We start from the raw sequence: 17,849 nt of genomic DNA, 5'->3' as shown, positions 1-17,849 counted from the left end.
CTTCCCCAAAAGTGTTCTGCTTTAAATACCTCCAGAGAAAATAAGCATTAAGAAAAGACTTGAGTTTATGTGGAAGTCAGTGTTGATTTTAGTAGAAAGCTGTTAGAGAAGACTGAGGCAGAAGACGTATTTCAAACTAGCAAGGAATAAATAATGAGCAAAGAAAAGCAGCAGCTGTAGTCCAAGTATTTGAGAAGTTGGACTGAAATGTAAATATAAATGAATATAAATATATTTATATAAATAAGATGAATATAAATATATTTTCTTCTCGTCTAGGTCGGAAAGTCAGAGGAAACGCACACTGAGAGTGAGTACTGATCAACAGAAATCCTTTTTCCCTTTTTAATGTTGTCAGAAAGCGTCAGATGTTGTATAATAATAGAAACATGAACAAAGCCTGTAAATACAAGGAAATATTCAATGAAGTGGAAAACACAGGAAAAAGGTAATATATTTAAAAATAAATGTCGAGTTTAACGTCCATATTTTTAAAAACCACACAACAAAGACTGTGCAAATACTCTGAATTTTATTATTTCCTCACAACAAATTCATGACGAAATGTTAAGCTGTACCCAGTTAGAGAGAATACATGTGTATTTAGGTGTCTTTAGATTTTCCTCTTCCTTCCTCTCGTACTTCTCCGTTTCCCCTCTTTCTTCCCAAACACAGACCTGGCGGTCACCAGGACAGGCTCTGCCTTCTCTCCATCATCATCGCTGGAGCTGCTCATGGTGGCACCTCCGTCTCTCCTGGGAGCACGCTGCGCTGTGCTCTGTGCATCTGAAGAGCTGATTTTTGACTCTACAGCTGCTTCTCCCCTTTGAATGTTCGCTCCAGGGAAATATTCCTCAACCTCACTTGAAGAGGCATCAGATGACTGCGAGAGGTAGGCCTCCCCCAAAAACCCACCACATTCATGCCCCCGTTTAGAATCCGAAAGCCTCTTTCTTTTCGGGCTGGATGACTCTTTCCATCTATTTGCTGTGCCTCTCTTCTGGGTTTTTCCTTTTGCCTTATCGAGGAACTCAGAGTCTTTCTCCATGGCAACAGAAACTGCTTCTATTTCACTGGCTGCTTCTTCTCTTTCTTTTCTCAGCATACATGTCACAGCTCTGTTAAGTCTCTGGCTCTTAATACCCTTAGCCTCCTGTTTCTCCTGTTGAGCTAATCTAAAGAAAGAATCAATTCGGAGCTGCGTCTAAAAAATGGAATAAAATAATAATAAATCAGACAAGTAAACTTTCTAAAGCAAATCAAAGAATTCCACCCTGATTACTGGCATTGGATGACTCTTTCAGAAAATACTAATTCAGGGCTTCCCTGGTGGCGCAGTGGTTGAGAGTCCGCCTGCCGATGCAGGGGACACGGGTTCGTGCCCCGGTCCAGGAGGATCCCACATGCCGCGGAGCAGCTGGGCCCGTGAGCCATGGCCGCTGAGCCTGCGCATCCGGAGCCTGTGCTCCGCAACAGGAGAGGCCGCAACAGTGAGAGGACCGCGTACCGCAAAAAAAAAAAAAAAAAAAAAAAAGAAAAGAAAATACTAATTCATTCTCCCTCAAAAGCCCATCTCCCAAATGGATGACTGGCAGCAAATTTTACTTTCAAGATCGTACTTAAAGCAGTACATGTACCACCTCCGTCAACTAAGCCCTCCGCCCACATATCAAGTAGGAAATCCCTTCCTCAGCATTGAAAGAGAGTTAAATATTTTTCAGGGGCCAAATATATCATCTTCTTTTACAGCAACACAACTTCATGGGGTCTGTTTCTAAATTCTACTCTTCCCTTCTTTTAAAAACACTGTCATCATATGATACCTTCAGGAAGAAACTTCACAGTATTATATATTAGGAGTCGTAAGAAATATTCTTGACTTTTGTTCAGCAAATCCACTTTCAGGAAGACATTCTTTAAAAATAGTTACATTTGAGAAAAGTTACATGCCTGATGTTCATCACAGCATTACATACAAAAAACCTGAAAATTCAAGGTCTACTAAGTGAAGCTCTGACAAAATGTAATCTGGCCACCTGAAACAATGAAGGCCATGCAATACACAGGAAAAAAAACTTACCTTAACCAGTGAATGGGGGCTTTATTTATAACAAATTGCACTTATGTCTGATAATAAATGAATGTGGGAAGGAGGGGAAAAATAAGAGAAAATGGACGTAAATGTTAACATCTGTATTAGAGGAAGCAAACACAATGAGCAATTTTAATCCATTTTTTTCACTTTCTAATTTTGGGGAAATAAACTTATATTAATGTCTACAATGAAAAGGGAGAATAGCATTACAACAAAATTTATCTGAAATTAAGGAGTAATCAGTCACTAAGCCAACTAGCTTTCCTTGTTGGTGGGCATACAATGTTTCCAGTATGGAAAGTCGTCAAACAACACGAAAGTTTCTGGAAAGGTGGTCTACCTCAGTTTTTTGTTTGTTTGTTTGTTTTTCCAAAATTAACCCAATCTAATGGAAAAGGATTTAACTTGAACATGTATCTTGCAGGATATGGTCTGAATTCTGCTGAATGGTTTCTCTGTATGTATGGTTTTGTGGGCTGCCTCTGGGGTGGGAGGAGGTCTCTGTGTGGGCAGGAACACACTCAGGGATAAAGGGAGATGCTGTTACCTACCTAAGAGAACTGAGGGTCATCTCTCCTGCCAGTATACTATGACTGAATTAGTATCTTTGATGATTCATTTACAGAATTAAAGAATATTAGTACTTGAAGACACTTAATAATCAGAACTGCTCTGGACTGGGCACTTCTTAAACTTTTTAAAAATGAAAATAGCTCTAAAAGGGTAAAATATTTAACCATAAACACCTCAGTATGCAATCCATTATCAGATTGTTTTTCTCAAAGTCAGAGTGAATACAAAAGGATATCAAAGTCCAGCCCTAAGAGTGAAATTGGAAAATGAAGACAAAGTCCAGCTTCCCCGTTTTCTGTTTTCCTCTGTTCTCTTACTAAAGTATAATAATTTTTAAATGTATGTTACGTGCCCTAAAATAAAAGTAACTAGTCTTTAACAGCTGGCCCTCACAGTCTTCCTAACTTTAATCTCTATCCTGAAGTTAGGAAAAGAGCTGCCATGATTACCTGCTGGACATTCAGTTGCTTTAATACAGGAAACAGAGATTCATCTGTCTTCGTCCTGTTCCAGCCAAAATACCGCTGACAAAATATGCAGGCAGTTAAGACTCATACATGTTTTGAAAGACATTTAAACAAATGATAAATAAAAAGGTCCAAAGAAGCCACCCTTGATTCCATTCCCCATGTCTCCAAAGATTTTCTTATTTATAAAGATTAAAATGATAAAAGGAAAGAATAACAAAACAAATTATTCCAACATAATCATCTGGCACGATGTTCTTATAAATATCCTCTAAGATAAAAGATATTCAACTCTCATTTGAGGACATCAAAGACTCATGACTATGAAAAAAGGTTAATCTAGAATAAAAACAAATTTCTGATATCACATATATTTCTTTTTTCTTTGAGAAAAGATGTAGTTAGATTAATACTATGGCAAACTTTTAAACATCTATCCAAATGATTATTTAAATATGCAGAAAGGAACAGTAATAGAAACAATAAAACTAATAATATTTTCTATTCTTTCAGAATGAATACTTAGGTATGTAGTGTATCTATGAATGCTTATCACTACTTACTTGAAATAAAGATTCTCTTTAAAACTAAAAAGATGTTTCGCAGTAACTAAAACACGGAAGCAACTCAAGTGTCCATCAACAGATGAATGGATAAGCAAAATACGACATTACATACAATGGAACAGTATTCAGCCTTAAAAAGGAAGGAAATTCTGACACATGCTACAACTTGGATGAAACTTGAAGACATTATGCTAAGTGAAGTAAGCCAGTCACAAAAAGACCTATACTGTATGGTTCCACTTATATGAGGAACATACTCAAGAGTAGTCAACATCACAGGGACAGAAAGTAGAATGGTGGTGGCCAGGGGCTGGGGGAGGGGAATGGGGGAGTTAGTGTTTAACAGGGATAGAGTTTCAGTTTCACAAGATGGAAAGAATATGGGGATGAATGGTGGTGACGGTGACACAACAATGTGAATGTATTTAATAACCACTGAATGGTATGTTTAAAATGGTTCAGATGGTAAACTGTATGTTATGTGTATTTTACCACAAAAAAAAAAAATTAAGGAGAGAGAGAAAGGAACAGAAAGGAGCATCTTAGCTGATGGAATATTAAAAAAAAAAAACTGATCCAAGTTCATGTCCCATAAGTTTTAAACCAAAACACATATTTGACTCGATATTCCTGAGGTTTGAGGAAGGGAAAGGATATTCTCTAATCTTGTCGAGATCGGGTTTGCCCCACAGAAACGACCCCTTGGACTCATCCACCACAGGCTTGAGGTAAGCGTCTGCCACAGCCAGGTTAGGGAAGCCAGGCGTGAGCTGCAACTTGCGTAACTTTTTTTTCACTTTGGTGTCATAAGGATTAGGTCTTATCTTCTTATTCTTTTGAGCTTCATGCCACCACTCGCTACAAGGCAAAGGAAACGAACTTTCGTGAAGCAGTAAGACCTTATGGCAGGTGCACCGCAGACAAAGAGCTAAACGTAAAGTTCAGAGACGTAAACTCAAGTCCCACCCAACTCCAGAACAAAGCCTATGACTTACAGAATGACAATGGTGTATTTCTCATGTTATTAACACAGTATACAATGAGGCAATCACTGACTGACCCCTTCCTCTGGGCTTGGCACTGTGTTAGCTGCTCTACAGGCCCCATCATCACACGAGCACAGTCCTACCACCGTCCTCACCTCACAGACAAGGAACTGACTCAAACAGAAGCCACTTGCTCAAGATTTCACAGCTGGGACTGGTGCAATCTCCCTTCAGAGCCCACACTCATAGAAAAGTCACAGTTCCTCTCTCTCCCAATGGTAAAATGAAGTGATATCAATGTATCCATATTATTTACCTCCAGTCAACTACAGTCAGGAACCAAGAATATTTAATAAAATGTAAAAATGCCAAGAAGATGTTAAATTTTTAAAATGCAGAATGTAACTCTACATCAAGTGTGATCCCAATACTGGAAAAAAATGTATATATGTGGAGAAAGAAAGAAAAAGTAAACAGGGATATTTAAAATAATAAAAAAACACTAACAACTGTTATTTTACCGTGTGCTAGGCAATGTTCTAAGCGAGGATACAGCTATTAATTTTCTTTATGTTTTATTCCTTTTTCAATTTTTCCTTTGTGAGTATAAATCACTACGGTGGGTTAAAGCCCATTCTTGGACCCTCCTCCCAACAAGAAGTGGGGTCCATGTCCCTTACCCTTGAGTCGGGCAGGCTCCGTGGCTGAGGGAGGGACATTGTGCCAGGCCTTTAAAGACTGCAGCTTCCACTTCCTGTCTCTTAGAATATTTGCCTTGCAAGCAGCCAACATGCTGTGAGGAAGCTCCAGCTCGTGAGGAGGCCCAGATGGAGAGGGTCCAGGTGCACCGGGTCACGTGCCGGCCGACAGCACCGCTCGCCAGCCATGAGCAAGACACCTCACGGGGCCCCTCTAGCCCAGCTGAGACGCCCCCGACACACCTGGCACCAGGCGGGGCACCCCCACCCCGCGCAGCCTGACCGAACTGCGGATTCACGAGCAAAATCTCTGACTGTTGCTGTTTGAAGTCACTGAGGTTTATGGTAGTTTGTAATGTGGCGACGGACAACCAGAAAAATTTACCCAATTAGGATAAATAAATGGCATAAAAGTTAAAAACATAAATATAACCCTCTCCTATCTACGCACTAACGGAACCTACAAAACCCTACATCCGCTGCTTCGCGTGCTCACTGGTCTCAGGACCTGACTCACAGGCTTGGTCTCCACCAGTGCCCCACCGCAGCAGTGCCATCTGGTGTTCTAACTTCAGTCTTCGTGCAGGATCAAAGTGCAAAAAGGAAAAAAAGAGCTATCTTCATCCGTTTTAAAATACTGTTCAAGAGAGCGCTGGGGGAATACCTATAATTCTCCCCTCCTCTCTTGTGAATTTTCATCTTTGAAATATACTCATGATTGCCAGCTAGCAAGAGCAGCACAACACACTGTAAGCTCATCAAACCAAAAGGATCACCCCTCCTTCAAGCAAGAGGGCCAGGCACTTGAAGGTGGAAGACGGCATCTGCCAATCAGCTGAGCTCGGGGGACACAAGACGGAGCAGTAGCGACTGGTGATAAGTGGAAGGGTTTGTGCCCTGACCAAGCCAGTGGGGTGGAATTGCTGTCCTCTGTTTCTGGGCTATTTGGGAATTGGGGCTCAGTATTTTCAGATGTCATTTCCCCCCAGGAAAATCCAAAATTCTCTGTGAAATCTCCCCCAATTTAAATGTTGGTAGCCCACTCAAAATTAAAGAACATACTGTGTAGGCCGAAGCGAACACAGCTGGGCTGAACTCAGCCTGCAGACTCAGAGCTGCTCTGCTTTAAAGGGGGGCCGGCCGGCCAGGGTCTGGTTAGGAAAAGGGAAAGCAGAGAAGAAAGCAAGGCGACAGACACTCCCAGTCTTACTGCTCTTCCACTGTCTCCGCGCCCTGTAACTGCACCTGTCCTAGCCCTGCAGAGCCAGGCAGGCAGGGGCAGCTCCTATCTGCCATCAGTGAGCTAAAAGACCAAGGCAGAAATTGCTAGAGCTGACTAAAAACGTAACCATTCAAACAGCAACAAACGAGCAAAAACTGTTGAGAGAAGAAAAATGGCATAAACAGGCATTCACTAGATCAGCACGGCAAACTGTCTACAAACATGAAAAAAAATTACTCTCACCAATAACCAAGACACCAAATCGAAAAGTTAGATACCATTTTCACTTATCCTAAAATAATAATCAGATAAGAACTCAAAGACATGTACATAAAGTCACTCAAGGCAGTATTTGTTTAGACTTTAAAAAAAAACAGAAATAACAATAGGCATTTGATTAAATTAGTTATTCCTGATACATCAAAAGACTCCTATGGAGTCATTAAAAACAGCAATGTAAATCCATACGTCGTTGATGATATGCCCTGTTCTATCACCAAATGAGTTGCAGGTAACATAAAAAGTATACAGCATCGTCCCATGCTTGTAAAAACAATAATAATAATAATAACAGACTTATATGAGTGTACTTGTGCGTGTGTGTGATTATATATAAAATGCATGTGTATATTGGGCATAGAAAAGACTAACACTGTATAAACCAAAATGTTATCTGTAATCTTTATAATTCATATTTTGTCATTTTTCTAATGTGCGTTTATTATTTGTATAAAAGTTACTTGTACTTTTCCAAGTTATTTACATACCATGACTTACAAGCAACCTAACAACGTACCTCCAGTATATACATTTCCTCAACAATAAGAAAATTATGAAAAGAGGGATGACGAAAGCAAAAAATAAAATACGACGCTATGTGTGCTAAGGCTGGAGGACAGCAATCATTGAAACAACTTTGTATTTAATTCTAATCACCGAATCTTCAGACCAGAACATCCCGAAATTTTTCAAACCAGGAGCTACGACTGGAGAGAACACTAAAGAATCATTCGATCGGCTACTGCCAAGTAGTATCCCATGTCAAACTGATGATTTTGAAAGATGCCATCACAACCTGTGACTAGACGAAAAACCACGGAATTGTACTTTAAAAGAGTAAAATTTATGCTGTGCGAATTATATATTTTTTCTTGAAAAATGCCACCAAGGAGCAACCTTAAGAAAGAACTACTTTCACAGACAACCTCGTAACTAGCGCCATCTCAGAATCTCCAAAAACGAAGAGTATACCCCAAGTACAGGACAACTCTGGGTTCTGGACAGAAGGAGACGCCACCACTGAATACATCACAGTCTACACGCAGAGAGAAAACGTTCCTGGCATATAGCCCCATGCCCCTGGCTGGCCGACCTCCCTCAGAACACTCGGCACACAGAAGTACAAGCACTGGATGCTTCTCCCTCGCCCCCAGGGTGTGGCAGCTCCTTGAGGACACAGCCTGGGGCTCAGTCACCTCCCCTATTCCAGCCTAGCACACTGTCTAGCACATAGTAGCTGCTCAGAAAATATTTGAACGAATGAAACGGTAACCTCTACACTCCCAGGAATTCCCACTGGACTGGCTATGTATCCTCAAACTCGGATAAGCCTGGCACCTCTAAAAATAGTTGCCTATGATTTCATCAAACTCTAGAAAAGGGAAAACAAACTTTAGTAACCCCAACCATTACCTCCTCCTGTTTTCTCAGGGAACAATGGTTTGTGACAGTTCACGATGTAAGTAATAGTTCTGTTTAATTTGGGTATTTATATATAAACACCTGAATTAAAGAAATTAAGAAAGGACTTACGAGAATCTTAGGAGAGGTTCCAGGCCATGTCCAGGGAATTCATTGAGAATTTCCATGGCTGTAACACAACCTACAGTTGGTATTCCTTCCGTATAATCACTTCCAAGCAAATAGGCCAAATTTATTAATTTGTTCCGGTCCAATCCTGTAAGAGTAAAGTTATTATATATTTTTCAACTTTTTATTTCATGAACATTTATTACATAACATTTATAAACACTTCATTATATAGATAATATACATGTATATATCCTTATCCAATATCCAAAGGTATCTCTCTTTTGCTACTTGAAATAGATTCCTTTTTTTTAAATGGCATTGTGCTTGGATTTTTCAAGTTTCACGCATCCTTGCAGTTTTAAATGCCATATAACCTCTGACCCCCAAATTCGGCGCTCTCACCGGGACCTCTCCTCTGAACGACAGTCACACACACTCAACTGGCACCTTAACATCTCCGTCGGGATGGCTAACGGGCACCTCAGAGGCAACACGTCCAGACCCGGGTCTTCACTCCCGCAACACCCGCACCCGCTCCTTCCCCGTTCCGCCACCTCACCAAGGCCAGTCTACTCCGTGCACTGCTGCGGGGGAGGAGGGGGTGTCAGCCCTGACTTCTCCTTCTCTCACATCCCAACCCAGTTTACCCGCAGAGCCTCTCCACCACACTCTGGACTCTCCTCCTTCCTCTCTGACCTCACCTCTTGCCATCCTCCTCCTCATTCACTCACACTGGCCCCTGAAGTCATTTCCTGGGCCTGCCGTAAATAAGTGCGCAGACTGAGGGCCTTAAGCAAAGGATTCATTTCCTCACAGTTTTCGGGACTAGAAGCCTGACCTCATGGTGTCAGCATGGTTGCTCCCTTCTGAGCCTCTCTCCATGGCTGGCAGACAGACAGCTGGCTCTCCACGTGTCTGCACGTGGTCTTCCCTCTGTGTCCTAATCTCTCCTTCTTACAAGGACACCAGTCGGACTGGATTAGGGTCCACCCTAACGACCTCATTTGACCTTAGTCACCTCTTTAAAGAACCTATCTTCAAACACAGTCATACTCTGCGGTACCAGAGGTTAGGACTACAACACATGAATTTGGGGGAGACACAATTCAGCCCGTAACTATCTCCATGCTTCCCTAGAACACAACAAGCAGGCTTCTGTCTCAGGGCCTTTGCACATGCCAGTCCCTTTGTCTGACATGCTCATCCCCACGGTATCCATAGCATGTGCTTCCTCTCTACTTTAGGCTCCAGCCCAAAAGGTGCCTATTAGTAAAGCCTTTTCTGACCACAAAGGACATGTACTTCCTGTGACTGCAGGTCACTCTCGCCTCTCTTTTACTGCTTTGTTTTTCTATATGGCTCATACCACTGTCAAATTATGATATATGTATTTTTTTTACCATCTGTTTCTCCTGCTAGACTGTTTTATTCTCTGCCGGTTCCCCACTTCCCATTGCCAAGAACAAGTGGCATATAGGAATCACTCAGTGTGTATTTGCTGAATCAACAGGAGGATGAAGCATCACTGCCAGAAACAACAAGGACCATGAGGCTCATGATTCCAGCAGGAGTGACTCCCACCTGTCTCCCCACTCTACCACCTTTGGTTTACTCTGGAGAGCTCAGGTAACCAGTCAGAGCGTAACCAGGCCTGATGATTAAAACTGCAGAAAATGTCTGAACATTACTAGGGTTTTAATTTCTTAGTTCCAAAGTAAAAATCGTATTCTGCTACAGAAGCAAAAGATCGTTTAGATGAAAACTTGTACATATCTACCATTTCCATTAATGCAACAAATTAGCTCCTTGGAAAGAAAGAATTCATACTACAAATTCTGAAGGTAAATTTCAGAAAGTGATCGTACTCTGAAGTCTTACCTAATTGGTTGTGAAAGTCCACATACTGGTAATATTCTACAAACTTGTTTTTATTAAAAAAGTTTTTATAGACATGCCGTGCTCCGAACAGCCAAATGTCACTGTCATCAGTGATCGTTCCGGAAGTTTGATCAGTCAGATCCAGGATGGCGCACTGAGCTTCTGCTTCCATGGGAGCCTCAATGTAAGGGATGCCGAACAGGCGAAGAAGTTCCTGAAGAGGTACAGACACACGATGACCCCTGCTAAAATGCAGGACCTGGCCTCCACCCGGGAGTGGGAGCAGTGCTTCAACATGTAACTTAATGCACGTGCCCTCGGGGAGTCTGATTAAGGAAAGACATCGGTAGGTATTGTTCGAGGACACCCAAGCTGTCCACCTACCTGGCTTTCCTGGAACATCTGTCCTGTCACAGTAGCGGCGACCCGTTCTTGCTGCTGTTTTTGAGCTTTCAGTGAATTCTGCTGTGTTAAAAGGTCGCTCTCCAGCGTCTCCAGCTCCTCCTATAAGATAATTTCACTTGTAGGTAATTATATTAATAACCCAATTAAGTTCATTGGTTATAAAAAGCCTGTGTTTAGTCTGACTGAAGTTACCAATAAGCTTTTTCTCCTTATGCAGGTTTCCACTTGGATTTCTGAGCGAGTTTGTAATAGCTTTAGAGTTCCCTCACTAACCCACATGGGAAGTGGACACTATCCCGGCCAGGAACCTCCACAAGAAACGAGCCATGTCAGCAGGAGTAAGAAAATGGGTGCAAAGAGCTATTATGTCTTCATCCATCAGCTCCTTAAAAACTGAGAAGCTACTTAACTTGGCTTCCTCAGCAATGAGTAAAAACACGATGTCACGTTATTACCAGGTCAACATCTTGCCACTCGTTGAGCAAATCGTCTGCATCTTTTTCAGTTTCTTCAGGTGGCTCAGTGTCCACGGCCTCCCTCTCAGAGTTGTCTCTCGGGAGGCCCTGGGAGTCACCTGTGGCTTCTTGCGTCTCAGTTCCTACTGGTTCCTCTTCAACTTGTCCAGAGGGAGGTCTGGAAGCTTCGTGTAACTCAGCTTCAAGTTCATCACTGCTATTTATACTCTGCACTTCAATGAAACTTCCTGTACCAAAATAATAAGATCATTTTGTCTGTAACTAAAACATATAAATTACCCTGAAATCATCAAGAGCTTTCCAAAGTATCCTGAAAAATGTTTTACCTTAAAGAGATTTAAATGTCATAGAAAACATGTAACAGTAGTATATTGTTATTAAATAAATTTATTAATAAGTGCCTGTAACTTCAAAATAAGCCTTTTCAATTAGATACACTGGCACTGTCTTTGAAATTAGGGACCACGCTCTCAAACATTTGCATATTTGCTTTATACAAAAATGTCCTCTAGGGCAAAAGTCCTCTAAGTTAACTAATATTGTTTTGAAATTCAAAAAGAACTATCAGGGTATGTACACAATCATGGAGTTTTTTAAAAATCTTTTTATGCTATTTCACTATGAACACAGCAAAGAATAACACTGTGACACAGAAGAAAGAACCCTGGATAAGGACACAGAAGAAATAGCTCTTCCTCTTCCACTTCCTTCCTTCTTCTCTTGATGTCCTTTCTTCTCTTTGAAAAGCATTATTGATTCCCTTCCTTCACTTCAGGGGGAGGAGTCTGGATCTGAGGACACACTCAGGACGGAGGGGCTGGGACCAAGGGGACAGCCAGGACCAAGGAGGAGGCCAGTGATATAGGGAGCTGGTTACAAACAGAGAATGAGCAAGTAAGTAAATACCCTGAAGATAACAGAAGGTCCCTCACTGTTAGACAGTGAAATTATAAAGAAGGCAGAGTGTAGAATGAGATCTGGGATGCTGGAGAAGAACTGCAGATACAAGCATGAGCTCATGGGTGTATACACAGCCCCACGAACAGGGGCCAGGGTTGGGATTCAAACCCCATCCAATGGCCCCAGAGCCAGAGCTTCTTGGTCTACACTGCACTGCTCTCTCCCGTCTCCACCCTCTGGTCACCTCTGCAGGGGAGCTGAACCAAGAAGGCCAATTGTCCCCCTGGCTCAACCTCACCTGGGAATGGCGTGGCAACTCAAGTTTCTGGCTGTTCTACACATGTCCACAAACGACCACAAAGACACTATTGTGAGGACTGATTCTGGGGTTAGATATAAATTTTAGTGAGTAGGCAATTTTGCAGATTTGAAATCTGTGAAAAATAAGGATTGACTATACATAAGCATACACAGATATAGACATATAATATACATGTGTACATATAGAGAGCGAGAGAGACAGAGAGAGAGAGATATGATAAAGCCAATGTGGTAAAATGCCAGCCACTGAGGTCCTAGGTGAGGGAAATAGAATGTTTTGAGATACTTTTTCAACTTTTTAAAATGTGTAATTATTTCAAAATAAAAAGTTAAAAAATTAAAGGGAAACTCACATTTACCTTCTCCACCTAGGGCACGCCCTCCCTTTAAAAACAAAAATGAAAAGAGTAGCCAAACAGCAAAGGTCAAGATTCCATTACTAACTGTGTGTCCTTGGCAAAGTCACTTGACCTTTCTGGGCCTCTAGTTCACCACCTGAACGATGTGGATCTGGACTACACTAAAGCATCTCTTGGTTCCTGCAGACACGAAATCCTGCTTTTCTTTATCTCTAAAAGAGCACAAGCACTTACCGTCAGATTCACTTTCTTCAGAGTCTATTTCCTTTGGTTCCATGGACGCTGGAACTGAAATTAAACCCTGGCCTGCAGATTCAATGGTCTCATGTTCTTGGATGGTTTGCAAGAAATTCTCATGCTCTTTGGCATTAACAGATGCCACGTTTCCTAAGTCACTTACTGTCTCTAAAGGGACACTTAGCATATCACTCGATTCTTGCAAACTGATGGTGCCTTCGGGAGCAGGGTTTTTTTCAGATTCTGTTTCATCATCACTTGAAAGAACAGACGTGTCATATTTACTCTCAGGTGGAAGAAGACCTTGCTGTAGCTCAAGTACTTTGGTATACGTTCCACTCCTTGATACAGAACTCGGACTTGTCGGAGGTGTCGGTGTCCGCTCGGGTCCACTCTGGAGCCCAGGTGCATCCCTGGGGAGCACCACAGTGTTTTCCAAAGGAACTGGATCTTTTCCGTCCTTAACTGCAGTCTCAGCGCTTGTCTGAAAGGCTTCCTTCACCGGGGGAATAAACGACACCTGCTCTTTTGGAACGCTAGAGCAGCTGCCTTGACAAAAGACAGGCCTCGGTAAGTGAGCCGATTCTGTCCGCTCTTTTTCGGCATCAGCGCTGGTTACAGGCTCCTCTGCGAGGTTCACACTGGCTGCGTGAGATGCCGCTGCCAACAGCACTCCTTCCCCATCTCTCGTTTCAGGTCCTTCCTCAGTCTCCTCATCAGAACTGCTCTGGAGCGGTTTCGGTTTTCTCGCGCCTGCCCCTCCTGTCTGCACGTCGCTCCTGGCACGCACTTTCACGTCTTCATCATCGTCATCGAGAGCTCTCTGTATGGCCAAGAGAGTCAGCGGCGACACAGAACCCGCACGTGCGGTGGCGGGCGCGTGACTCACATGGCGCAGCCTGCAGGTCTCACTCTCCAGCTCATCTTCTGAGCTGCTGCCCAGCGGGGCCGCCTGCATGGCCAGTAAGGTTCTCGGGGAAGGAGGGGAGGCGTCAGGCTCTTCCTTTGGCTCCAGCTTTTCACACGGAGATGACTTCATGTCAGAAGACCTGCTGTGCATTTCACTGCATGAAGGAAGAGACTCTGAATCCACTTGTGCAACTTTCTTAGCTTGAATACCTTGAGAAAAATTAAAATAGTCTCACTATGTAGCTTTGCAGTGTGACAACGTGCTTCTAGTTAGATGAATAAGAGCATACCGGTTCTCATAAATGAATTTATAAATTCTCATTTAATCAGCAACTAACAGTTAATTCATTAGTTAATTTTAAAGTGGGTTGGTATGATACTACTTAATACATTAACAGCTATATACATTTATTACTGCATTAATAATAATTATAGTCAATAAATTAAGTAGGACTTCATTCATATTATCTGGGGGTGGTAGCTTATAGAATTCAGAGACACGACATATTTTTGGTTTTTAACCGTCAAATAAGTGATGGTACCTGATACCTTTAATCAAGATGTAATGTGAAGTATCTTCAGAGACCACCCTCCTTGATTCTACCTCCTTCAAAAAGCCTCCTTCATCTTCATATTGCCTTTCGATTTGTCCTGAATGTTGTTGATTCATTTCCTTTTGGACATTTTCTATGTGTTGGTTTAGATAGTTTTTTTTAAGCAAGCCTTTGAGCTGGTACTGTGAAAAGTCATTGGACTCCTAAGGCAAAATAAATAAATAAAATGATTTCTTATATTAAATACAGATAGTATTCCCATATTTCCATCCTTTTCCCCCAAAGGGGTTAAAGAACAATTGATTTTTTCCATTGGTGGTACTTTCATACTAGAAAAGTAAAATTTGAATAGAAGGAAAAAGCTATAATTGCTTTGTTAAAGGATAATCCTTCAAACAAAAAGAATTGGGCAAAAGAAAGGAAATCATGGATACTGTTTATGATTCCATCATTTACTCAAAAAACATTTATTGAGCATGTGACGCATGCCAGGCACTGTGGCATGTTGATTCTGGCTTAACGGACAATCTTTTAGAATGCAAGCGAAGTGCCCAGCACAGTTCCTGGTCCATAAAAGACACACAATAAATATTGCAATCACAGTTATTAGTAATACTTAACATTTATAAAGCATTTCCTGAGCAAGACATTCTTCTAAGTGTTTTTAAATATATTATCCCATTTTATTCTCAACCACCGATGAGACAGACATCATTATCTCCATTCCACAAATGAAGAAACTGAGACTTAAACAGCTTGAGTAACCTCTCTAGAGCAGCATGGCTAGTTAAGTGGTAGATCTGGGGTCAAAAGCAAGTTACCAGGGCTTCCCTGGTGGCACAGTGGTTAAGAATCCGCCTGCCAGTGCAGGGGATACAGGTTTGAGCCCTGGTCCAGGAAGATCCTACATGCCGCGGAGCAACTAAGCCTGTGCGCCACAACTACTGAGCCTGTGCTCTAGAGCCCACGAGCCACAACTACTGAGCCCACGTGCCACAACTACTGAAGCCCGCGTGCCTACAGCCCATGTTCCACAACAAGAGAAGCCACCGCAATGAGAAGCGTGCGCACCGCAACGAAGAGTAGCCCCTGCTCGCCGCAACTAGAGAAAACCCGCACGCGGCAACGAAGACCCAGCGCAGCCGAAAACAAATAAATAAAATAAATAAATTTATTTTTTAAAAAAAGCAGGTTGCCAAGCCTTATACTAAATTGCTCCTATTACTATTACGATTATTACTCTTATTACTTACCAATACTACTATTATCAACTTTGCATTTGCCCAATGTTCAGACAATGCAAAGGTCCAGCCTGTATGACTTAGAACTTCCCTTAGCTACCAGAAGGACGGATTCAATGAGCTGTGCACCATCCTACCCTGGCCTACCTAACCCAGAGGCTCTGTGGTGGCAGAAAGAGAAAAAATGGAGCAAACCATCAGGACTGCCTCTCTTTCTCCCATCCTTCCCACTGTTGTTTACATAATCCAAATACTATTTCCTCAAAGACCAGCCAGAGATCCATTTATACTCAAGAAACAAAATGCTGGATGGATAGACTGAACCTGGATGTTTCCACTGAAACAAAAATAAATTTACTTCTGTCATTTGAATATCATTCTGTACACCTTAGCATTTTCCTATGTTCACGTTCTTCGTGGAAAAGCAGATAGGAGTGATGGGAAAAGAAACAGCTCCTGCTTTTTTCATATTTTTGGTATCAAAATATATTAATATTCTACAATGTATATTATGGGTTAAAATAACTTTTATGAACTAACCTAAGAACTGAACCACTAAGCATATACTAGGCACTTACTATGTGAAAGATACTGAGCTGAGTGCTAAAAACACAGAGGTGAGCAAGGTAGGCACAATTGGGTGCTAAAAATCTAAAGAGACACTACAGGGTGCTGTGAGAACACAGAGCAGGAGACAAGACCTGGTCTTGGTGGAAAGTCAAGAAAAGCTTCTCTGAGTAAGTATTTATAAGTTCAAACTTATAAATGCATGTTTCATAGTATCTCAGATATATACAAATGCCATTTACTGTAAATGTATATTGTATAAGTAATGCTTATCAATTTTCTTTTTCTAATGAAAAATATTGCTGATATTCTTAATTCTAAGCATTAATGTGCTGTTGTATAGTTTACCTCTGGCATTGCTTCAAATAATGTTCTTCTTCGCTTGGTAAATTCTTTCATATCAGTCAAGATTTCATGCTTTATTTCAGGGGGCAGGCTGCTAAAGTCTTCAGACTCAATATCTACTGCATGAGGATTCTGAAAGAACTCCTCCTGTAAAGAGTAAAACGTAACGCCATGAAATTTACACTTTATACACTTAATTCTATTCACCATGACAGATTTTTTCGGTGCTTGTATCATAAACAGAGTTCTGCATAATCTACAATAGGCTAAACACAGTTGTACATTACCTGCAAGAGGCATCAAAGTGAAGAGGCAGATTAGGGAATGTATCCATTCACTCATTCATTCATTCAAAAGAAAAAAAATACTTGCCAGGCACTGTTCTAGGTGCTAAGGAACTATAGAGATCATGCCAGCTAAGGTCCCTACTTTTAGGAGCAGAAGAAGACACATGATAAAAAAAATAAATGAACAAGATAACAGTGAGAAAACAATACAGGTTAATCTGATAAGAGAGTTAATTAGAAGAACAGAAAGATAAAAAACATTATCTGATAGAGAAGACCCCACTAGAAATAATGACCTGCAAGCAGGGACACAAAAGACACCCAAAAACCTGCTCTGGGACACAGCATCTCAGGCTGAGGGAACAGCAAGTGCAAAGACCCTGAGGCAGAGATAAGCCTTATGAATTTGAACAATATTTACAGTCCCCTTAGTTAGATAAGTTCTGTCTTGCTCTTAACCTAAAATCAAAAGTAGTCATTAGTAAAGATAAAATAATACAATTTGCTCTCTTGTATGTATGCATGTTGTATGTGTGTAAACCAGCAAGCACTTAGGACAGGCAAGTCATTTCGCTCAGAGCTTCCCATGTTTTGCCTCAGGAATGCTCCCATTGTCCCTATGAGGAAAGCACCAATATTATTGTTTAAAAAAAAATGGAAATAAAGCCTTGGAGAAGTTGATTTGTCTAAGATCTCACAGCTAGTGAGCTGTAGAGCCTGGACTTAACTGCAAGTCTTTCTGCCCACAGGGTCCACGGTCTTCATCAAGACTGTGCTCACTTGCTGCATTAATAATGCAGGACCTTCACAAGCTGAAGAATCTTGCAGTTTCAGCTCAGAAGTCTTCTACCAGACATACCAGAATAACATGAACATATAAGAAACGGTGAGCTTGGGAATCAAAGAATGTTACCCGCTCTTCTGAGAAACATGGAAAAAATTTCAAAAACT

At 41.5% G+C, this 17,849-nt stretch overlaps 1 protein-coding gene across 1 annotated transcript in view; it reads right to left on the bottom strand.

The window, feature by feature from the left end:
* Positions 1-493: 493 nt before the first annotated feature.
* Positions 494-17,849, bottom strand: part of ERCC5 (ERCC excision repair 5, endonuclease) — a 28,357-nt gene continuing 11,001 nt past the window's right edge. The window contains exons 6-15 of the mRNA XM_082602089.1: positions 16,615-16,758; positions 14,454-14,661; positions 12,993-14,114; positions 11,158-11,405; positions 10,682-10,801; positions 10,298-10,511; positions 8,420-8,564; positions 4,359-4,559; positions 3,118-3,202; positions 494-1,204 (exon numbers count right to left, since the gene is read on the bottom strand). Of these exons, the coding sequence (XP_082458215.1) occupies positions 614-1,204; positions 3,118-3,202; positions 4,359-4,559; positions 8,420-8,564; positions 10,298-10,511; positions 10,682-10,801; positions 11,158-11,405; positions 12,993-14,114; positions 14,454-14,661; positions 16,615-16,758 (3,078 nt within the window). The 3' untranslated portion in view covers positions 494-613. The remainder of the gene's footprint in view (positions 1,205-3,117; positions 3,203-4,358; positions 4,560-8,419; positions 8,565-10,297; positions 10,512-10,681; positions 10,802-11,157; positions 11,406-12,992; positions 14,115-14,453; positions 14,662-16,614; positions 16,759-17,849) is intronic.

The sequence above is a fragment of the Mesoplodon mirus genome, assembly GCF_964341445.2.
Source record: "Mesoplodon mirus genome assembly, chromosome: 17".
Lineage (NCBI taxonomy): Eukaryota > Metazoa > Chordata > Mammalia > Artiodactyla > Ziphiidae > Mesoplodon > Mesoplodon mirus.
Note: the sequence above shows the minus strand (reverse complement) of the source record. Positions and strands in the feature narration are given on the sequence as shown.